Below are 22,690 nucleotides of genomic sequence, written 5' to 3'. Positions count from 1 at the left end.
AAATGTTTAATATTTACATGTATAAGTGAAATATGATACAATTGAGACACACAAATAAAAAATTGTTAACAAAAAATCTTTTGTGTCAACTTTTTACTTACTTATCAGTCAGTTCTAGGAAAGAATTCATATTATACCTTATCCATTTGGGAAACTCATTTTCTATCATAATTGCATAGGATGAATATTTTATTTGTTGTAATTATTAGAAAAAATTATTTCTAAAAAATGACATACATGTGAGCAGATTTCCTATAAGAGTAGGTCATTTCTATTTCGTTTGCTACATGGCAAAAAGAAGGATATAGTCAAGTCAGTCTGATTTTTATCCTGACTCTCAGGCATTTTGTTTCAGCCCAAATGAATATTTTATTCAGTTGTCAGATATTCAAACATTACAGCCCAGTTGATAACCTTTTTTATCAACCGTCCGAAAAACAGCTTAAATTCAGCCCAGACGAAAAACCATTGTTTTCCGAACTGCCAAATAACATTTCAGTTTTATAATCGTAAACTGGACAACAACTTTACAGAAACAACAAACTAAACTACAAATCAATGAAAATTGTGAACTTCTTGACAAACAAACACATCCCAACACCAAAATTATAACTCATCACACAAACGATTATAAATTAATTTTTATTTCTATTCAGAACAATTATCACCATGAACCACAAAGCGTATAGATTGTGCGATCGGTAAAACTTGTCCAGAATGGAAAATCTATATTGGAGTAAGAGAGATAGGCTGTGTATCTGTCTCTCTTATTCCAATGTAGCTGTTGTGACCGTACCATTAAGACAATTAAGGTGCATTCCCATGCTGAACAGAAAACGTAAAGCAAAGCAGAATTTCATGCAATTTCATGAGTGGAAAAAGGATATAGTCAGACAAAGTATTTTTTTGTGTCGATGAAAAAATATTATTGTAGAAATACCCTATAACTCCCACTTGTCAAAAAAACCTCTCGGAGAGAAAGCGTGGAAAGCGCAGTAAACGCAGTAAATAAAGCAGTTCATTTCTCTATAGTATGTCACAATGGTTCATTCTCACGTCTGTTGCAATGAAAACAATGAACAAGAATATATGTAATGTTGACAACCAGGCCCCCGTTGACAACAGTGAATTTTTTAATTACATATTGAAGCAACTCAAATGTGATTTCTGTTAAAATTCGTAAACAAATGAAAAGATGAAAGAATACGAAGACAACAATAATATTTTATTCAAATACTTATTTATGGAAAAATAACTATTTTATTAAAAAAATTGAAATTGGTAATATTATTTATTTAATTTAGTTCAATAAATGCTTTCTTTACCCTCCAAAAGTTGAAGAATGCAACTGAAACTTTGATATTAATTTCATTTATATTTTCATTAAACTACGTTTTCGTTACTATATTTTTTGTCTCTTTAATTTGTGTCCCTTATAGCGACAGTTTAAATATCCTTATGGAAAATTACTGGATATTCAATATTTGATTGAAAAATCTCAGAGTTATACATTTAGAGTAAAGTAACTGTAAGTGAACTACATTCTTTAAATAATAATTTATATTTTGTAAAATTGTATTAGTAGAAAAATAATATTTTTTGTGCAACAGGAAGTGAGTTTTAAAAGTGATTGAAACAGTGAAGGAGAAATTAAAGATACAACTATGAATGGAATAATTCCAGAAATGGAGCAAATTATTAGTCAACTGGAACGAGGGACTATAGTTACAACTTTCTTCAAGAGGTTGGAAAAAAAGACTTTAATGATACGCCGAGAAACTAGACAAATTGTTTGGTCACAAAGTGCAACTATTAGACCCTTCGATGGAACTGGTGAGTTTAAATAACAATCATTTTTCATTATCAACGAAATTTTTCAACTTACATTCTATAATTTAAATAAAATGCATAATAGGGATAAATATTAACCTTAATATAGTATGTAATTAAAAAATTCTTTTTTTCATTGTTATGCACACATTGTTATTCAAAAAGTTGATATTTATTTATTTCTATTATTGCTTTATAATTATTTATAAATTAATAACTTTTCGTAAATATAAGTTGAACAAGATGGGAGATTATGATAAATATGTTCATTACATGAAAATTTTGCTTCCTCATTGCGATCAACAAAAAATTTTTCTCCTCGTGGAGGAGGCAATAACATTATTTCATTCTTAAAAATTTTTATTAAATTACAGGCCTCGAGCTCACCTACAAAAAACCTACTATTTACTACTTTTTTTTACGATTTGCTACTATTTGGATCCTTTTTTTTTTTATTTGTTACGCTCAAAGCTACTTTTTTTCCATGTTTGAGAATTTACACTTACTTTAAAATTGTTAGCAGTTGACATAAAAAAATTATTTAAAAAAAATTTTAATAAAGTTATTGGAAAAAATTAAAAAAATTTTAATAAAATTCTTTAAAACGATTCAATTATTTTCAATTTTTCGTAATTCAATGATTTTTAATATCTACTAATTTAATAAATTAAAAAATTTTAAAAATTTTCCAAAAGAATTCAATAAAAAAAATTCAAAGAAAAAATATAAAAAATTCTTCGCAAACATTCAATTCATTTTCATAAATAAAAAAATTTTCACAGAAATTCAATAATTTAAAACAGAATTTTCCTAATATTTAAAAAATTAATTATTTAAATAGATTTTTATAAAATGAAACTATTCTTAAAAATTTTAATTAAATTCTTTGAAAGAATTCAATTATTTAAAAGAATTTTATTGAAAATCTTTATAATAATTGAATTGTTTTCAATATGATTTTAATAAAATTTTTTGAAAGAATTCAATTATTTTCATAAATAATATACAATTTTCATGAAATTCAATTACTTAAATCACAATTTTCATAAAATTTTTTGAAAGAAATCATTTCTTTTAAATGATTTTTTTAAAATTCTTCTCAAGAATGTAATTATTTTAAAAACTTTATTAAAGTTCGGTGACAAAAATCCAATTATTTTTAAAAATTTGAATAACATTCTTCTAAAAATTCAATTATTTAAAAAAATTTTATATAATTAGTTTCTTAGAGTGTAATAATTATTTTCAATTCATTTTTAATTATATTTCTTGAATGAATTTAATTGTTATCAGAAATTTTAATGCAATTCTTCGGAAAAATTTAATTATTTAAAAATAATTATTTTTAAAAAATGTTGATAAAGTTCTTTATAAGAATTCAAAGTTAAGAAATATTTAATTATTCAATAAATTATTCATTTTTGTGTTTAAATAATTGCATTCTCGTAGAACTTTCTAATAAGAATTTATTTAGAATTGAATAAAATAAAATGATTAAAGTTTACAATAATTTTATTTATAAATTTCAACAACAAAAAATGATTGAATTTTGAAAGAATTATAGTTTTGTAATTTTTAGAAATAGTTAAATTTCAAAAATGCGTTACATTGAAATCATTTGAAATATTTTAATTCCTGTAGACAAAATAAATATGTATTTAAATGTTTATTTTAAAGAACTATTTTATTTTTGAATGTAATTAAGAAATTATAAAAAAATTGAATCGTCAAGTTTAATTTTTCGATAGGTATTTTTTTACTACTTTTTTCTGTCTTTAAGCTACTTTTTGATACTTTTTTTAAAATTAATTATCGAGTACGAAGCCTGAAATTGAAATAAAAAAGAAATTTTTGACCTATTTTTTATTTTTCTCAATATTTTCCTCATTTTTTTTTAACGAAACTTTAGTTTTACCTTCAGGCAATCGCAGTTCATTCGTACTTTTTTTAAAAAAATATTTAATGAGACTTCTAATTATTTATTTACAGTTGAAATTAGAGAAATTAAGGAAATTAGAGTTGGTAGTAACACTAAAGATTTTGAAAAACTATCAGAAGATACAAGAAGAAAGGAAAATTTAAAATGTTTTAGTATTTACTATGGTTCTGAATTCCGATTAAAAACTCTTTCGTTAATGGGTAAGTGACTGATTGACATAAGCTCGATATTAATTTTGTACAATTTGAATCAAATATAGATGATTATTTATTGTTTAGCTCTAAGTGAAAAGGAATGCGAATTGTGGGTGAAAGGTTTAACGCATTTGGTACAGGACTCAATAAATGCTCCTTATCCTTTGCAAGTAGAAAGATGGCTTAGAAGAGAGTTTTATACAATGGAGAATACACGAGAAATGTAAGTCTCTTAAAAATATTATTTCAAAAATACTTAACAAATAAAATTAATTAAATTATAAAATTTATTTCAATAAAGTTTCACAAAATTTACAATTGTTTCAATTTTTTAAAATTATTTTCGGAAATACGATTATTTTAAAAAATTTTCAATTACATTTTTTCAAGAAAATTTCAAAAAAATAATTCTATATTTTTAGGGTTACGCTAAAAGATTTAAAGGCATTTTTACCAAAAGTTCATTGTAAAATTGCAACCAACAAGCTAAGGGAGCTTTTTCAAGAAGTGGATATAAAGAAGAGATCTGAATTGGGATTCGATGATTTTGTTAGTCTTTACCACAAACTCATGTTTAATGATCAAGTGAGTCAGTTTTTATAATTTATGCATATATCTATTCATAGTCTTTTTATTTATCAAATTCAAAGTTTATTTTTAAAATAATTATTAAAAAGTAAAATTTCTTCTTTTAGAGTGTCACAGAATGGAGTCCTCTATTAAGCAATTTGAAAAAGGAGAAAATTGTAACACTAGAAGAATTTCAAAATTTTCTAATCATAGAGCAAGATAATCCACTGGGAAAAAAGAAACAAGAGGTGTCGAAATTTATTAGAGATTACCTACAAGATCCCCAACGTGATGTACAGGAACCATACTTTACCATTTCGGAATTCATAAGTTTTCTGTTTTCAAAACAAAATGATATTTGGGATAGTAAAAATAATAATATATTTCAAGACATGACGAAGCCTCTGTCGCATTATTGGATTGCCTCTTCTCATAATACGTAAGTATATATACGCAATTTATTAATGTCGCAGGCTTCACAGTCTGTCCCCTATTTCCCTAAAAGTCCCCTTTTTTAATTTTGGCCCCTAAACGTACCCTATTTTCAAAATTTCCCCTACTTTTTTCTTTTATCTTTTAATAATGCATTTACACCAAATTTAGCAAAGTGTCGTTCAAACTTTCAATTGGAAACTTTTGTTTTGTAAGTTTCAAATCTTGAAGTTTATGATCGATGAAATTTTTCATGAAATTTATAAAATTTGAAAGATTAGTATTTTGTCAAAGTCAAGTCTCAATTATGTTCAAAAGTTTGTTGTTTTTTTAATATTATTAAATTATTGTAAAAGATTTAATGCAATTATCTTGATAAATAACAAAATTCTTCACAGAAATTCAATAATTTTTAGGAATTTTAATAAAATTCTTTACAAAATTCAATTATTTTTATAAATAACAATATTCATCACAAGAATTTAATTATTTTCCAAAGTAATAAAATTCTTCGAAGAAATTCAATTATTTTTAAAAACTTTCACGAATATCTCGTCAAGAATTCAATTATCTTTACAAATAGCAAAATTTTTCGACAAAAATTCAATTATTTTCAAAAATTTATAAAAATCTTTCCAAAAGTTCAATTACTTTCAAAAGTTTTTTCAATTCAATAATTTTCAATATTTACCTTTCATAAAATTTATCAACAGATAATTCTTTTGAAAAGTAATAAAATACCTTGCAGAAATTAAATTATTTTCAAAATTTTTAAAAAATTTTCGTCAAGAATTAAATTATCTTTATAAATAGATAGGAAAAATTCTTCTCTCAAGCAGTCAATTATTTTCAAAAATTTTAATAAAATTCTTCTTATGAAATTCAATTCTAAAAAAAAAAAAAAAAAAATTATTATTTAAATTTTCAAAAATTATTATTTAAATTCTTCTCAAGATTTCAATTATTTTTAAAAAATTGAATAAAATTTTTCAAAAAGTTATCAATTATTTTCAAAAATTGTTATAAAATTCTTTAATATAATAAATTTCATTAAAATTTTAATTAAATTCCTTAAAATAAATTAAATATTTTCAAAAGTTATTAATACAATTCTTCGTAAAAATTAAATTTTAAGAAACATTCGATATTATTTATTTTTGTATTTAAATAATTGATTTCTCGTAGAATTATAATATATAAAGAAATGGATCTTCTTCCAATGAAAAAAAATTGATGTTTTCGAGTAATTTTACTTTTGAAGAAATTTGTAAATAAATTTAATAGAAATTTTTTTTTGAGTATATAATAATTTTGAGAGTGAATCAGAATATTCTTTAGGGTCAGGGAAAATGTCAAAATTTTGTCAAAGGTTTCTTCAAGTATTTATAGAAAAGAATAGTACAAATTTTCCGAAGTAATTGAAAAAAACGCTTTTATTTGGTAAACTGAAATTTACTGATTTTACAATTTTGTAATGTTTAGATATCTGATGGGTGATCAGATAAGTAGCATAAGCAGTTGTCAAGCTTATGTGAGAGCACTGAGAAATGGTTGTAGATGCATTGAATTGGACTGTTGGGATGGCCCGGACGGGATGCCTTTTATTTTTCATGGACATACTTTAACATCAAAAATAAAATTTTTAGATGTTATCAAAACAATCAAGGAGCATGCGTTTGCAACATCGGAGTAAGTGCAATGAAGTACTGTATTTTGTGCATGATAACTTTTCGTTTATTCCATTGAAAAAAGGTTTTAATTAAATATATCCAGTTATCCAGTGATACTTTCTATAGAAGATAATTGTACCTTACCCCAACAACGTAAAATGGCAGCTGCAATGCAAGAGGTGTTTGGAGACATGTTACTCTCGCAATCTATCGACAAGAACGAATCATCATTACCTTCGCCAGAAATATTGCGCAAAAAGATTATAATTAAACACAAGAAATTGCCAGATGGAGTGGATGAAGATTCGTTTGTTGTGCGAAATGATGATAGCAAGCAAGAAGTGGATTTGAGAAATAGCATAAAAAACGGTATTCTCTACTTGGAGGATCATGTTGACAGGCTATGGTATCCCCATTTTTTCGTTTTAACAAATCAAAATTTATTCTACACCGACACTTTTTCCAAATCTCAAGAATCGGAAATGGACGATGAGGAAAATAATACTGTTCGAAAATCAAGTGATGTAAGTTGACTAATTAATTTTTTTAAATTCTCATCAAAATTTCAATTATCTTTATATAAATAATAAAATTCTCCTCTGAAATTCAATTATTTTCAAAAATAACAAAATTTTTTGTAGGAATTCAATTATTTTCAAACATTTTAATAAAAATTCTCTAAAGAATTCAATTATTTTCAAAAATAACAAAATTTTTAGTAGGAATTCAATTATTTTCAAACATTTTAATAAAAATTCTCTAAAGAATTCAATTATTTTCAAAAATAACAAAGTTTTTAGTAGGAATTCAATTATTTTCAAACATTTTAATAAAAATTCTCTAAAGAATTCAATTATTTTCAAAAATAACAAAATTTTTAGTAGGAATTCAATTATTTTCAAACATTTTAATAAAAATTCTCTAAAGAATTCAATTATTTTCAAAAATAACAAAATTTTTAGTAGGAATTCAATTATTTTCAAACATTTTAATAAAAATTCTCTAAAGAATTCAATTATTTTCAAAAATTATCATAAAATTCTTCCCAAAATTTCTATTATTTTCAAAACTTTTAATAAAGTTCTTGACAAGAATTCAATTATCTTTATAAATAACAACATTTTTCGTAAGAATTCAATTATTTTTATAAAGGACAAAATTCTTAGTAGGATTTAAATTGTTTAAAATTTTTTTTACAACATTCCTTGAAGAAATTTAATTATTTTTAAAAATAGTAATACAATTCTTATTAGGAATTCAATTATCATTATAAATTGAATTATTTGAAATGATTCAATTATTTTCAAACACTTCATAAAATTCTTTCGCAGAAATTCAATTAAAGTAAACCCTCGTTAACGCGTACTCGGTTAACACGAATTCTCTCTTAACACGAACAAAAATTGCGGTCCCGGCAGAGATGCATATAAACTGTATAGTGACTTCCTCGGTTAACACGAAACCCGGTTAACACGAAACTCGAACAGTTTTTGCGGTCCTCATTTCGTTCTTAGCTCGGTTAACGCGTAAAAATTGGTACCATCACACTTCGAGTTCTTTGTTCCAAATATTTTTTCACCCCTTAAAATATTTTTGATAATGTAATAATTCTATTAATCGTTTGATCAATTAGTATGAAAACGTATTTCCGTCAAATAATACAAGAAATAGTGTTTAAATTGCTATGAGTGAAAGAAAACAATCGAATATCGACCTAAAAGCAAAATTATTAATTATGGTACTTTAAGTTATTTATTATGAATGCCTCGTTAACACGAATTATTTTAACACGAACTGCTAATTTTTCGGTCCCTTCAAGTTCGTGTTAACGAGGGTTTACTGTATTTTCAAAAATAACAAATTTTTAGCAGTTCCGTGAAACTAGCGACCCGCCGGCCGCCAGCCATCAAAAGAATCCATAGGCGCCGACACACATAGTAGCGCGGTGGCCCTATACGGTTCAATCAACGCAAAATAACGTATGCTAGCTATTACAGTTTATAGAAAAAAATTACAAAAGTCACATTTTAAACAGCAATAATCCCCCTTTAATTTGCGACCAAGAAACAAAGAATTGGTCAAAAATTATTCGAGTTATGAATTTTTTTCCGATTTTTTTTCCAATTTTCGTTTTTCTGATACGGGCGGGTGGGGACGCTGGCTATCAAAAATTTATTTAAAATAATCTTATTGGTCCAATGACAAGAAGCATTAATCCTTCTTTATTTTGCGACCAAGAAACAAAGAATTGGTCAAAAATTATTCGAGTTATGAATTTTTTTCCGATTTTTTTCCAATTTTCGTTTTTCTGATACGGGCGGGTGGGGACGCTGGCTATCAAAAATTTATTTAAAAAATTCTTATTGGTCCAATGACAATAAGCATTAATCCTTCATTATTTTGCGACCAAGAAACAAAGAATTGGTCAAAAAATATTCGAGTTATGAGTTTTTTTCCGATTTTTTTCCAATTTTCGTTTTTCTGATACGGGCGGGTGGTGACGCTGGCTATCAAAAATTTATTTAAAAAAATTTTAATTGTCACATTTTAAGGAGCATTAATCCCTCTTTAATTTCCTTTTTATTTCTTGGTCACAAATTAAAGGGGGATTATTGCTCTTAAAAATGTGACTATTGCAATTTTTTTCTATAAACTGTAATAGCTAGCGTACGTTGTTTTTGCGTTGATTGAACGGTATAGGGCCACCGCGCAACTATGTGTGTCGGCGCCTATGGATTCTTCTGATGGCTGGCGGCCGGCGGGTCGCTAGTTTCACCGAGCCATTTTTAGCAGGAATTCAATTATTTTCAAAAATTTAATAAAATTCTTCGCAAAAATTCAATTATTTACAAAACTGTCAAATAAAGTTCTTGGAAGGAATTCAATTATCTTTTTATAGAAAATAGAATTCTTCCCAAAAATTCAATTCTTTTAAAAAATAACATCATACTTTTAGCTGGAAATCAATTATTTTAAAAAAATTCCATAAAATTCTTTACTGAAATTCAATTATTTTAAAAAATTTCTATCAAATTTTTGGCAAGAATTCAATTATTTTTATAATAAATAATAAAATTCTTCATCAAAAATTTTCCTGAATTCAGTGATTTTTAATATCTACTATTTTAATACAAATTTTGACAAGCATTCAATTATTTAAAAAAATTTTTTGATAAATTTTTTACTCAAACATTTAATTATTTTCATCAATAATAAAAATTCCACATAAAAATTTATAAATAATACAATCAATTACAAAGTTTTTATAAATTTCTTCGCAATAATTTCATTATTTTCATAAAGAATAAAACTTATTTGAGAATTTCAATGATTTTTTATCAATTCTTAATCAAATTCCTCGAAACATGTAATTATTATTAAAAATTTTATGAAAATTCGTTGAAAGAATTCAAATATTCAATTATTTTTCAATTATTTAAAAATCGATTGATAAAATTCTTTATGAAAATTCAATTTTATTAAATATTCAATTTTCAGTATTTTTTTTTTTTTTTATTTTTGTGTTTAACTAATTGAATTCTCGTAGAATTTTCTAATAGAAATTGATTTAAAAATGAATTTCAGTTAAAATTTTTTGATAATAATTGAATATTAAAAGCATTATAGCGCCCATTTTTAGCAATAATTGAATTTTGAAATGGTTGCAAATTAAAATTGTTGAAAAGTCTAAATTTTTCATACTTTTAAGTAACAATTGTGTAGAATTAATTTTTTTTTTTAAAGTTTAATTAAATTTTTTTATTTATTTGAATTTTTCTTTCCACAATATATTTGAAGAATTTTTGAATAATCGAAATTTCACGTAAAATGATTGTATTGTAAAGAAATGGATTTGAAAATTCTCAAAAAGAACTTTTGTGAACATTATTAAAAATAATTGATTTAGAGAAGAATTTCAGTTTCAAAATTCTAGAAAATAATAATTGAATTGAAATGATGAAAATATTTTTGAATAAATTACAGTAAGAAATAATTATTTAAATGGTTTTTAAAATTTTATAAACTATTTTAAGTAAAATGTTCTCTTATCTGACTCTGACTAGTTATATTTTTGTCAGTAATAATTAAAAATAAATAAGTAGTAATAATTAAAAATCAGTAATAATAAAAATAAAAATATAAAAAAATAAAATAAAAATCAGTAATTTTTAATTTTTTGTCCGTAAAGTTCGTATTTTTGAATACTTTGATTCGATCCCTGGAATTATTAAAAAAACTGAAGGAGTTGACGAATAATTTGTTTGCTTTAAATTAAAGGGAGTGCCTAATGATGAATTACACTTTGGTGAAATGTGGTTTCATGGAAAATTAGCAAATGGCAGGGAAGAAGCTGAGAACTTGCTGAAGCAATACTCCCATCTTGGAGATGGTACTTTTTTAGTTCGTCAATGTGTAACATTTGTCGGAGATTATTGTCTTTCATTTTGGAGGAGGAATAAAGTAAATCATTGTCGAATAAAATTGAAACAAGATATGGGTCAAACTCAATACTATCTGATCGACACCAATTGCTTTGACAGTTTATATAGCCTTATTACACATTATAGAACTCATCCATTAAGAAGTCAGGTAAGAAATAATCATTGAAAAAGGAGTCAATAAAAACTTAATTTTGATATAATAATTAATGAACCGCTTCTTGTTAACTTAATTTTTTAATTTTAGGAGTTTATAATTACATTACGAGATCCCGTACCACAACCAAGTAAACATGAAGAAAGAGAATGGTGGCATTCTGAATGTTCGCGAACCGAAGCTGAGGAAATGCTGAAAAGAATTCCTGCTGATGGAGCATTTTTAGTGCGGCCCAGTGAAAAAGAGTACAATTCCTATGCTATATCATTTAGGTAGGTAAATCATTTCTATAATTCAACAGGCCTCGGATATTATTTTTTACTTTTTACTTTACTTTTACATTTACATTTTTTTTCTTTTTACTTTACTTTTACATTTACTTTTTTTTATTTTTACATTTTTCGACTATTTTCAAAAGTTGCACCTTCTTTCGAATTTTCTTTCTTAATTTGCAACAAATCTTTTTTGTTAGCCACTTGACAATTATAAATTTTGAATTTCATGAAATATAATATTTTGATTATTAATATGATAATTTCCAGAGCTGATAAACAAATCAAACACTGCAGAATTATGTTGGAAGGACGTTTGTATACTATTGGATCAATTCAGTTTGAGAGTTTGGTTGAACTAGTTAATTATTATGAACGACATCCATTGTACAAAAAAATTAAGTTATCATATCCAGTTAGCAAGGAAGTGACGAGTTGGAAAGGAACGGTAAAATATGTTTATTATTTAATTTTTATAGAACGTAAGCAACGTAATCAAATTCTTTAAAACGGTTCAATTATTTTCAAATTCAATTATTTTTAATATCTAGTATTTTCATCAAATTTCCCAAAAGAATTTAATTATATTTAAAAGAAAATTGATAAAATTCATCCAAAAATTCAATTATTTTCACTAATAATAACATTTTTCATGGAAATTCAATTATTTAAGAACATTTTTGATAAAACTCTAAGCGAGAATTCAATTATTTTTATAAATAATGAAATTCATCGAAAAAATTCTATTATTTTTAATACTATTTAAAATTAATTAATCGAAAAATTCAATTATTTTCTCAAATAAAGTTTTTCACAAAAAATCAATTATTTAAAATAAAATTTTCATAATATTAATTATATTTCTAAAAATTAATTATTTAAAACAATGTTTATAAAATTTTTATGAAGAATTTAATTATTTTCAAAAATAACAAAATTTTTCACGCAAAAAAAATTAATTATTTAAAAAAATGTTTTTTTTAATTCTTTGGAAGAATTAAATTATTTTCCAATATTTTAATAAAATTGTTCGAAAGAAATTTTTCACAAAAAAAATCAATTATTTAAAAAAAATGTTTTTTTTTAATTCCATGGAAAAATTCAATTATTTTCAAATATTTAAAAAAAAACTGTTGAAAGAAATCAATTATTTTAAATACAATTTTAATTAAATTTTTTTGAAATAATTCAATTATTCTTTTAGATTTTAATAAAATACTTCCTAAGAATTCAATTATTCACATAAATAATTCTTCGAAAGAATTCAATTATTAAGGATAAATAACAAAAGTATTCCCGAAAATCCACAAAAATTCAATTATTTTCACAAATAAAATTTTACATGGAGTTCAATTATTTATAATAAAATTTGTTATTTATAATGGTATTTCGAAAGAATGAATTATTTAAAACAATATTTATAAAATTCTCATAAAGAATTCAATTATTTTCAAAAATAATCAAATTTTTTCACAGAAATTCAATTCTTTTTAAACATTTTAATAACATTTTTCGCAATAATTCAATTATTTTTATAAATAATAAAATTCTTCTCAGGAATTCAATTATTTTTGAAAATTTTAATAAAATTCTTTGCAACTATTCAATGATTTTCATAAATAATAAAATTTATCGCTCAGGATTTCAATTACTTTTAATACAATTTTACAGGAATTGATCAAAAAATGTAATTATTCTTAAAAATTTAATTTTAATTCCTAGAAAAAATCAATTATTTTTAAAAAATGTTTTTCTAAAATTCTTTGGAAGAATTCAATTATTTACAAAAATATTAGAATTTTTCGCAGGAATTTTATTATTTTCAAAAATATTTTAATAAAATTATGCGAAAGAAATCAAATGTTAAAAAAACTAAATTTTGAATAAATTTTTTTGAAATAATTTAATTAATATTTATAGAAATAAATAAATAATTCAATTATTCTTTTAGATTTTAATAAAATTCTTCTCAAGCTTTCAATTATTTACATAAATAATTCTTCGAAAGAATTCAATTATTAAAGATAAATAACAAAACTATTCCCGAAAATTAAATTATTTTAAGGCATTTTAATAAATAAACTCTTTGCAAAATTCAATTATTTTCATAAATAGAAATATTCATAACAAAATTTCAATTATTTTTCAAAGTAATAAATTTCTTCTTGGAAATTCAATTATTTTAAAAAATTTTAATAAAATCTTTCTCAAGATTTCAATTATATCCATAAATAATAAAATGCTTTTTAGGAAATCAATTATTTAAAAAAAAAATTTAATAAAATACCACACAGACTTTCAATTATTATCAAAAATTTTAATTGAATTCTTTGTAAAATTTAATTATTTTTAAAAACGAATAAATTAGACTAAATAAATCAATTATTTAAAATGTTTTATAAAATTCTTCGTAAGAATTAAATTATTTTTATAAATATTTAAATTCTTTGATGAATAATAAAATTCGTTGAAGGAACTGAATTTATTAGCAGGATGAGAAAGAAGTAAATATTTTTGATGAAAATTAGGAAAAAGTGAGGAAAATAAAAAATATTGAATGGAAGTTTTGTCAGTTTTGTGAAGATTCTAAAACGAGTTTTTTTTTGTCGTCAAGTTTAATTTTTCGATAGCTACTTTTTTAAAATTAAATATCGAGTGCGAAGTCTGTAATTGCGACTCTTTACTTTACAGAACATGGACGATGATTCTGTTCGCGGCATTCCAGGCTACATGGATCCCACGACATTTGTTTCAAAAGTGAGTTTTTTACGTTTAATAGAAACAACTTGTTCCCGAAATAAGCATCACAAAGTAAGAAAGATCCTTTAAAATAAATTATCTATGATTAAAGTGAATGAAATTTGATTCGTGAAATGAAAATTTCTACTGACTGGATTTTATTATTTTTCGTCCACTTCAGGTGACTGTAAGGGCTTTATATGATTATAAATCCAGAAGTGATAGCGAACTCTCATTTGGCAAACACGCTATTATAACGAACGTAAATCGTCAAAGCGGTGGTTGGTGGAGAGGTGACTATGGAGGTAAAAAGCAACACTGGTTTCCTGCCAGCTATGTCGAGGAACTAGATTCTCAAGAATCTCAAAGTGATGTGAGTAGATCGAAGAAATTATTTATTATCCCAACAATATATGTCGTTTCATGAAGAATCTCTCAAATTAAATTAAATTAATTAAATGCTCTGTTTTATTATTTTTCAGTCTTCAGATTCAATGATGCTTGGGAATTTACACAAAGGTTCGCTTGACCTGATGGGAGCAGTAGTTGAATTGTCCGTTGGAGAAAATCCGGGCTTAGAATGGATTTTAAGAATACAAAATTCTAATCTATATTCTGTCTTTGAAGCTGCTTCTCCTTCGAAGGAATCTGCTCTAGAATGGATGACTAAAATTCAAGAGGCTGTTCAAAGTGCAAGTCTTAGGGTAAAAATACATTTGTTTCAAATTTACAGGGTTGCCACAAGTCAGGAAAGTCAGGGATTTTTATTAAAAGTGTTGGAAAAAATTTAAATTTTAGAATTTATAAGAAAATTCTGAATTTTTGGGTCTTTTTTGTTTGCCTCACAAACTATGAAATTGACAAGAATTTTAATACAAAACTTTCAATTTTTTCTGTTTCTGACAATAATTTCTATTTAAATAACTTAATTCTTCAACAACTATCATAAAATTAATTAATTATTTAATGAATAATTTTACTTAAATATCTCAAAATTAATTCAATTTTAAAAGAGTTGCGTTTACAATTTTCATAAATAAATTAACTTCAAATGATTTCAATTTGGAATTTTATAAAATTTCAATGTTGAATGAATTTACATAATTATAAATTTTAAGTAACTTAGATTTTTGAAAAATTCTAATACTTCCACATCTTCTAAAATTAGTTAAATTTGTCAATATATATTTAATTGATTATTAAAAATAATGGATTTATAGAAGAATTTTCATTAAAAACACTAAAAAAATTGAATTTTGAAAAAGTTACAAATGATTGCAGAAATTCAATTATTTTTAAAAGTAATAAAATTTTTCGCAAGAATTCTATTATTATAAATAACAAATTTCTTCGTAGAAATTAAATTATTTTCAAAAAAAATAAAATTCTTCTCAAAAATTCAATAATTTTTAAAAATAACAAAATTTTTAGTAGGAACTCAATTATTTTCAAACTTTTTAATAAAAGTTCTTTAAAGAATTCAATTATTTTCAAAAATTATCATATAATTCTTCGCGAAAAATTCTATTATTTTCAAAACTTTTAATAAAGTTCTTGACAAGAGTTCAATTATCTTTACATTCAATTATTTAAAAAATTGTAATACAATTCTTGTCAAGAATTCAATTATCAATATAAATAACAAAATTCTTTGCATAAATTATTTTATTTTCAAAAATAATAAAATTTTTGACATGAATCAATTATTTTCAAACAGTTTATAAAATTCTTCGAAGAAATTCAATTATTTTCCAAAATAACAAATTTTTAGCAGAAATTCAATTATTTTTAAGAATTTTATAAAATTCTTTCCAGAAATTCAATTAATTTCAAAATTATTTTAAATTTTAATAAAATTCTTCACAGAAATTCAATTATTTTCAAAAATTTATAAACATTCTCGTTAAATTTCCAATTATCTTTTTAAATAATAAAATTCTTCTCCGAAATTCAATTATTTTTAAAAAATTTAATAAAATTCTTGGCAAAATTTCAATTATTTTCAAAAATTTTCCTCATTTCAATTATTTTTAATATCTACTATTTTAATAATATTTTCCAAAAGAATTCAATTATTTAAACGAAATTTTAATAAAAATTTCACAGGAATTCAATTACTTTCCAATTTTTTTATAAATTTCTTCGCACTAATTCAATTATTTTTAATTTTTTAATGAAGTTTATCGAAAGAATTTAAATATATTCAAAGAATAGAAAAAAATAGTTATGAGAAATTCAATTATTTCGAAAAATTTAAATAAAATTCTTTTAAAAATTCTATTATTTAAAAAAATTTTGACAAAATTCTTTACAAGATGTAGTAAAAAAAAATGCAATTTTAATAAAATTTTCCTATTCAATTCAATTATTTTCACACATAATACATTTTTTTTTACGGGAATTCAATTATTTGAAGAAAAGTACAATTACTGTCAAAAATGTTTGTAAAAATCTTTGAAACAATTCAATTATTTTCTTAAAAAATAAAATTCTTTGAAGAAATTCAATTATTTAAGAAATTTTAATAAAATTCTTCCCAGGAATTCAATTCTTTTCAAAAAATAAAATTTTTCACAAGAATTCAATTATTTTTAATTTTTTAATAAAATTTAATTATTTTCAAAATGTTATAAAAAATTCTGAGAAATTCAATTATTTAAAAAATTTGAATAAAATTCTTCACAAGAAATTAATTTAATATCATAAATAATAATATTTTTCTCCGGAATTCAATTATTTTCAGAAATGAAATTCTTCACAGGAATTCAATTCTTTAAAAATTTGTTTTAATAAAATTCGTTGCAAGAATTAAATTACTTTTATAAATAACAATATTTATAGCAGAGTTTTAATTATTTTTTATGTACAATTTTACATAAACTGATAGAAAATTGCATTTATTCTTTATAATTTTTTTTTTTAATTCGCCGAAAGAATTCAATTATTTTTACAATTTTTTTTATAAATTTCTTTCAAAAAAATTTAATTTTAAAAAATATTCAATTATTTAATACATTATTTATCTTTGTATTTAAATAATTGAATTCTCGAAAAATTTTCTCATAAAAATTGATTAAAAATTAATTTCACTTAAAATTTTAAATTATAATTGAATATTAAAAGCATCATAGCGTGAATTTTTTATAAATAAGTGAATTTTGAAAAGGGTTCAATAATTAAAATCTTTGAAAATTTGAATTTATAGTTGCAATATTCTTATAATATAAAATAATGATTTTATCACTCTGTCATTTTAAATTTATTATAAAACGTGAATCCTTGATTCCTATAGAAAAATAATAATGATTAAGTATTTATTTAAAAAAGAAGTTATTGATGTTGTCAAATAATTTTACACTTAAAGAAATTCGCAAATATAAAAATGTAATAGAACATTTCTTTGAGTAACTAATAATTTTTGGAGTGAATCGGTATATTCTTCAGGGTCAGGGAGAAAGTCAAAATTTTGTCTGGAAATCTGGGAAAAACAAAATTAAATTTTCGTGGCAACCCTGAATTTAATTACAAAATAATATTTTTTTCTATCTGAAAACTTTTATTTTTGTATTTTAGAAAAATCAACATAAACAAATGGAGAGAGCATGGAGAATAGCTAAGGAAATGTCAAATCTCATCGTTTACTGTCGATCAGTGGCATTTAATATTGATAGACTTAAAGCCAAGGGTTTTGTTTTTCATGAAATGAGCAGTTTTCCAGAAACAAAGGCTGAAAAACTTATTTGCCAACAAGAAATTAGGTTTTTTATTAAATATCATCAGGTAAGATTTTTTTTTTTAATAGATCATTATAATTATATCGGGTCAGATGAATTTGATTTATTAATATAATTATGTAAACTCTTAAACGACAATTAAGAAACAATTAAAAATCTCTGTCCCTCAGACGCAGTTGAGTAGAATTTATCCCAAAGGGTCACGATTCGATTCATCGAACTACAATCCTATTCCCATGTGGAATACTGGCTCTCAAATGGTGGCGTTAAATTATCAAACTGGCGATAAACCAATGCAACTGAATCACGCAAAATTCAGAATGAATGGAAATTGCGGTTATATTTTAAAACCAGAATTTATGTTTAAAGAAGATTATAATCCATATGAGAAAAGTATCGAATTTCATTCGGACTCTCTGAGAGTGAATTTGAGAATAATTGGTGCCAGACATTTAAGTAAACCAAGACGTGGTACGGTAAGTCCATTTGTAGAAGTAGAAGTTATTGGAGCTGAATATGACACGGAAATGAAACTAACAACAAAAACAGTTGGTAAGTGAACAAAAAATAGAACTTTGATCAATTTTTATTAATTATAACTAGGAATAATTGACTGACTTCTCGCTCACTTTTTTAAATGAAATTAGCAAATTTAAAAATGAATAGAATGTAAAAATTTTTAATTCAAATTTATTTCATAAAAAATATGAATTGGAATATAGAGTTTTAATATTATTATAATTATAATAATCATATATTCTGACATTAGGAATTCAGGGAAAAGTCAGGAATTTTTATTAAAAGAACTAAAAAAAAATAATTATTTTTAGAATTCCTAAGAAAATTCCGAATTTTTGGGTCTTTTTTGTTCGACACAAACTATAAAATTACCACAAATTCTAATAAAAATCCTTCAATTTTTTCAATTTTTGACAAAAATTTCTTTTTAAATAATACTAAAATCTTGAACAACTATCATAAAATTAATAAATTATTTAATGAATAATTTTACTTAAATATCTCAAAATTAATTCAATTTTAAAAAAGTTGCGTTTACAATTTTCATAAATAAATTAACTTCAAATGGTTTCAATTTGCAATTTTATAAAATTTCAATGTTGAATGAATTTAATTATAAATTTTAAGTAACTTAGATTTTTGAAAAACTTTTAATACTTTCAAATCTTCTAAAATTAGTTAAATTTGTCAATATATATTTAATTAATTATTAAAAATAATGGATTTATAGATGAATTTGAATTAAAAACACTGAACAAAATTGAATTTTGAAAAAGTTACAAATGATTGCAGAAATTCAATTATTTTCAAAAAAAATCAAATTCTTCTCCAAAATTCAATAATTTTTAAAAATAACAAAATTTTTAGTAGGAATTCAATTATTTTCAAACTTTTTAATAAAAGTTCTTTATAGAATTCAATTATTTTCAAAAATTATCATATAATTCTTCGCGAAAAATTCTATTATTTTCAAAACTTTTAATAAAGTTCTTGACAAGAATTCAATTATCTTTATAAATAACAAAATTCGTCGTAAGAATTCAATTATTTTCAAAAAAAATAAAATTCTTCTCCAAAATTCAATAATTTTTAAAAATAACAAAATTCTTCGAAAAAATTCAATTATTTTTACAAATTTTAACGAATATCTTGTCAAGAATTCAATTATCAATATAAATAACAAAATTCTTTGCATAAATAATTTTATTTTCAAAAATAATAAAATTTTTAACATGAATCAATTATTTTCAAACAGTTTAGAAAATTCATCGCAGAAATTCAATTATTTTCCAAAATAACAAATTTTTAGTAGGAATTCAATTATTTTCAAGAATTTCATAAAATTCTTTCCAGAAATTCAATTAATTTCAAAATTATTTTCAATTTTAATAAAATTCTTCACAGAAATTCAATTATTTTCAAAAGTAACAAAATTCGTAGTAGAAATTCAATTATTTTAAAAAATTTTATTAAAATTCTTGTCAAAATTTCAATTATTTTCAAAAATTTTCCTCATTTCAATGATTTTTAATATCTACTATTGTAATAAAATTACCCAAAAGAATTCAATTATCTTTATAAATAACAAAATTCGTCGTAAGAATTCAATTATTTTCATAAAGAAAAAAATTTTTAGTAGGAATTCAATTATTTTAAATATTTTTTACAAAATTCTTGGAAGACATTCAATTATTTAAAAAAAATTGTAATACAATTCTTGTCATGAATTCAATTATCAATATAAATAACAAAATTCTTAGCAGAAATTCAATTATTTTCAAAAATAATAAAATTTTGAACATGAATCAATTATTTTCAAACAGTTTATAAAATTCTTCGCAGAAATTCAATTTTTTTCTAAAATAACAAATTTTTAGTAGGAATTCAATTATTTTCAAAATTTACAAAAGAAATCTTGACAAAATCCCAATTATTATCTTTATAAATAAAAAATTCTTCAAAATTCAATTATTTTCAAAAATTTTCCTCATTTTAATGATTTTTAATATCTACTATTGTAATAAAATTATCCAAAAGAATTCAATTATTTAAAAAAATGTTAATACAATTGTACGCAAACATTTAATTATTTTCATAAATATAATAAAAATTTCACAGGAATTCAAATATTTACAAATTTTTTATAAGTTTCTTCAGAATAATTCAATTATTTTCAGAAATAATAAAACTCATCGTAGAATTTCAATTATTTTTAATACAATTTTAATCGAATTCCTTGAAAAATGTAACTATTTTAAAAAATTTTATTAAAATTCATCAAAAGAATTAAATTTTCAGAAACATTCAATTATTCAATAAATAATTTACTTTTGTATTTAAATAATTGAATTCTCGTAGAATTTTCTAATAAAAATTGATTTGAAAATTAATTTTAGTTTAAATTTTAGATAATAGAATATGAAAATAATTTTTAAGATGTTACAGTAACAATATTTTTTATAATATAAAATAATGATTTTAACACTTGATCCTCTTTAATTATTATTATAAAACATGAAGAAATCGATCAGTCTTCGACTCGGACTGAACGATTTCTTCATGTTTTATAGCAAATATTTTTAAAGTTGATTAATTTTAAAAAGGTTTGAATTTAAAATATTTAGAAATCTTAATTCCTATGGAAAAATAATAATAATTAAATATTTTAAATATTTTATTACAGTGTAGTTTTATTTCAAATTTTTTTATTTTTTAATAGTTATTGCTATTTTTTATTATCCATATGAATGAAAAATGGATTAGTTTAATAAAATCTGTTATTTCAGTTGATAATGGATTTAACCCGATCTGGAATGAATCATGTGAATTTGAAATAACGAACCCATGTATTGCCTTATTAAGATTCGTCATTCAAGACGAAGATATGTTTGGAGATAGTAATTTCATTGCTCAAGCTACATATCCTGTAAGTAGGAATACAATATTAATAGGTACATTTTAAAATTTATTTTAAAGTAATAAATTTAATGAAAATATGCACAAAAATGGTGCTTTTCCAATTTTTTAAATACTAAAGTTTTTGGAATCTTTTACACCTTTTCACAATTATGTAAATATATTCGATTTGCAGGTGACGTGCCTAAGAACAGGATACAGAAGTGTTCCACTAAAAAATAATTTTAGTGAAGATCTAGAACTCGCCTCTCTCTTAGTGCATATAAAAGTTGCAAAGTTTTCTGTAAGTATGACTCTTTTTTTATCTGGAATAATTCAAATTTTCTATTGTCAATGACATGTTATAGAAAAATTGCTCGTATTATAATTTTTTATCAGTCATTTTTAAAAAATAATTATGAAAAAAAAGTCTTTCTTTAGCTTCAAAAACAGAGATTTTCTGAGATATAAAAAATTGAAAATTTTGAGAAAAGGTAATAATTGTTTTTTTTTAATTTTTTAAAAAATTCCATAGCATTTGAAATTTAATTTGGAAATGATTTTTTTTAAAAGTTTTCTATCGTTTCAGGAAATGAGAACACAACGTTAAGGAATTTTTAATGCTGAAGGAAACTTGAAGGAAAGTGTTTGTCCATCTGTATATACATTGAAAGAGAGAGAAAATTGTCATAAATTTAAGAGGTCTTCCAGAGACATGCAATTTTTTAAATGTGCATTCATGTGTATTCTTATTTATATCATGCTGCATAGGATTATAAAATAATTTCAGCTCCATGACATGTTAGTTGTTTAAACTTATATCAACTTTTTATCGACTAATTATTTTTTTAAAAATCATAAAAATGTATCTCAGTATTTTTTGTATCAAAAAGTGCCCAGATATGGAAACAATTTGAGTAAATACATTTTATATCATGGTTTATAGGATTACTAACTTTAATCACTTCTCATCTTTTATAAACTATGTCACTCCTTTCCTAATTTCAATTTTCCCTTAAATACTCTTAGAGGCCGAAAAAAAATGTTTTTTGTGGATTTTTTTTAAAGAAACTATCAAGCCAATCAAAATTATACAGGGTTGCCACAAAAATTTAATTTTAATTTCTTGTGAAGAATTTTATTCAAAATTTTTAAATAATTGAATTTCTCAGAATTTTTTAACACTTTTTGAAATTAATTAAATTCCACCGAGAAATTTCATTAAAAAATTGAAAATAATTGAAATCTAACAAAGAATCATATTAAATTTTCTTTTAAATAATTGAATTCTTGGGAAGAA

General features: G+C 22.7%; 1 protein-coding gene across 1 annotated transcript; it reads left to right on the top strand.

Annotated features, from left to right (window-relative positions):
• The first annotated feature begins 941 nt into the window (after nt 1-941).
• On the top strand, nt 942-22,351 carry LOC122501490 (1-phosphatidylinositol 4,5-bisphosphate phosphodiesterase gamma-1). Its single transcript, XM_043610997.1, has 20 exons — nt 942-1,281; nt 1,440-1,528; nt 1,611-1,833; nt 3,820-3,969; nt 4,048-4,186; nt 4,386-4,548; nt 4,659-4,972; nt 6,448-6,654; nt 6,739-7,159; nt 10,914-11,225; nt 11,322-11,503; nt 11,774-11,951; nt 14,195-14,260; nt 14,424-14,615; nt 14,725-14,946; nt 17,816-18,022; nt 18,147-18,528; nt 21,282-21,421; nt 21,587-21,694; nt 21,980-22,351. The coding sequence occupies exons 3-20, from the start codon at nt 1,665-1,667 to the stop codon at nt 21,998-22,000; spliced, it is 3,573 nt and encodes a 1,190-aa protein (XP_043466932.1). The 5' UTR covers nt 942-1,281; nt 1,440-1,528; nt 1,611-1,664; the 3' UTR covers nt 22,001-22,351.
• Nucleotides 22,352-22,690: the final 339 nt, after the last annotated feature.

This window comes from Leptopilina heterotoma, unplaced genomic scaffold (genome assembly GCF_015476425.1).
Source record: "Leptopilina heterotoma isolate Lh14 unplaced genomic scaffold, ASM1547642v1 Lhet_21, whole genome shotgun sequence".
In the NCBI taxonomy this organism is placed as follows: Eukaryota; Metazoa; Arthropoda; class Insecta; order Hymenoptera; family Figitidae; genus Leptopilina; species Leptopilina heterotoma.
This window is presented reverse-complemented; position numbering and strand designations above follow the sequence as displayed.

Excerpts from the sequence above, each read along its gene's own strand:
- LOC122501490 (XM_043610997.1), top strand. The coding sequence starts at position 1,665 with ATGAATGGAATAATTCCAGAAATGGAGCAAATTATTAGTCAACTGGAA. Across the intron at positions 1,834-3,819 it reads TAGACCCTTCGATGGAACTG|TTGAAATTAGAGAAATTAAG; the intron begins GTGAGTTTAAAT and ends ATTTATTTACAG. Across the intron at positions 4,549-4,658 it reads AACTCATGTTTAATGATCAA|AGTGTCACAGAATGGAGTCC; the intron begins GTGAGTCAGTTT and ends TTCTTCTTTTAG.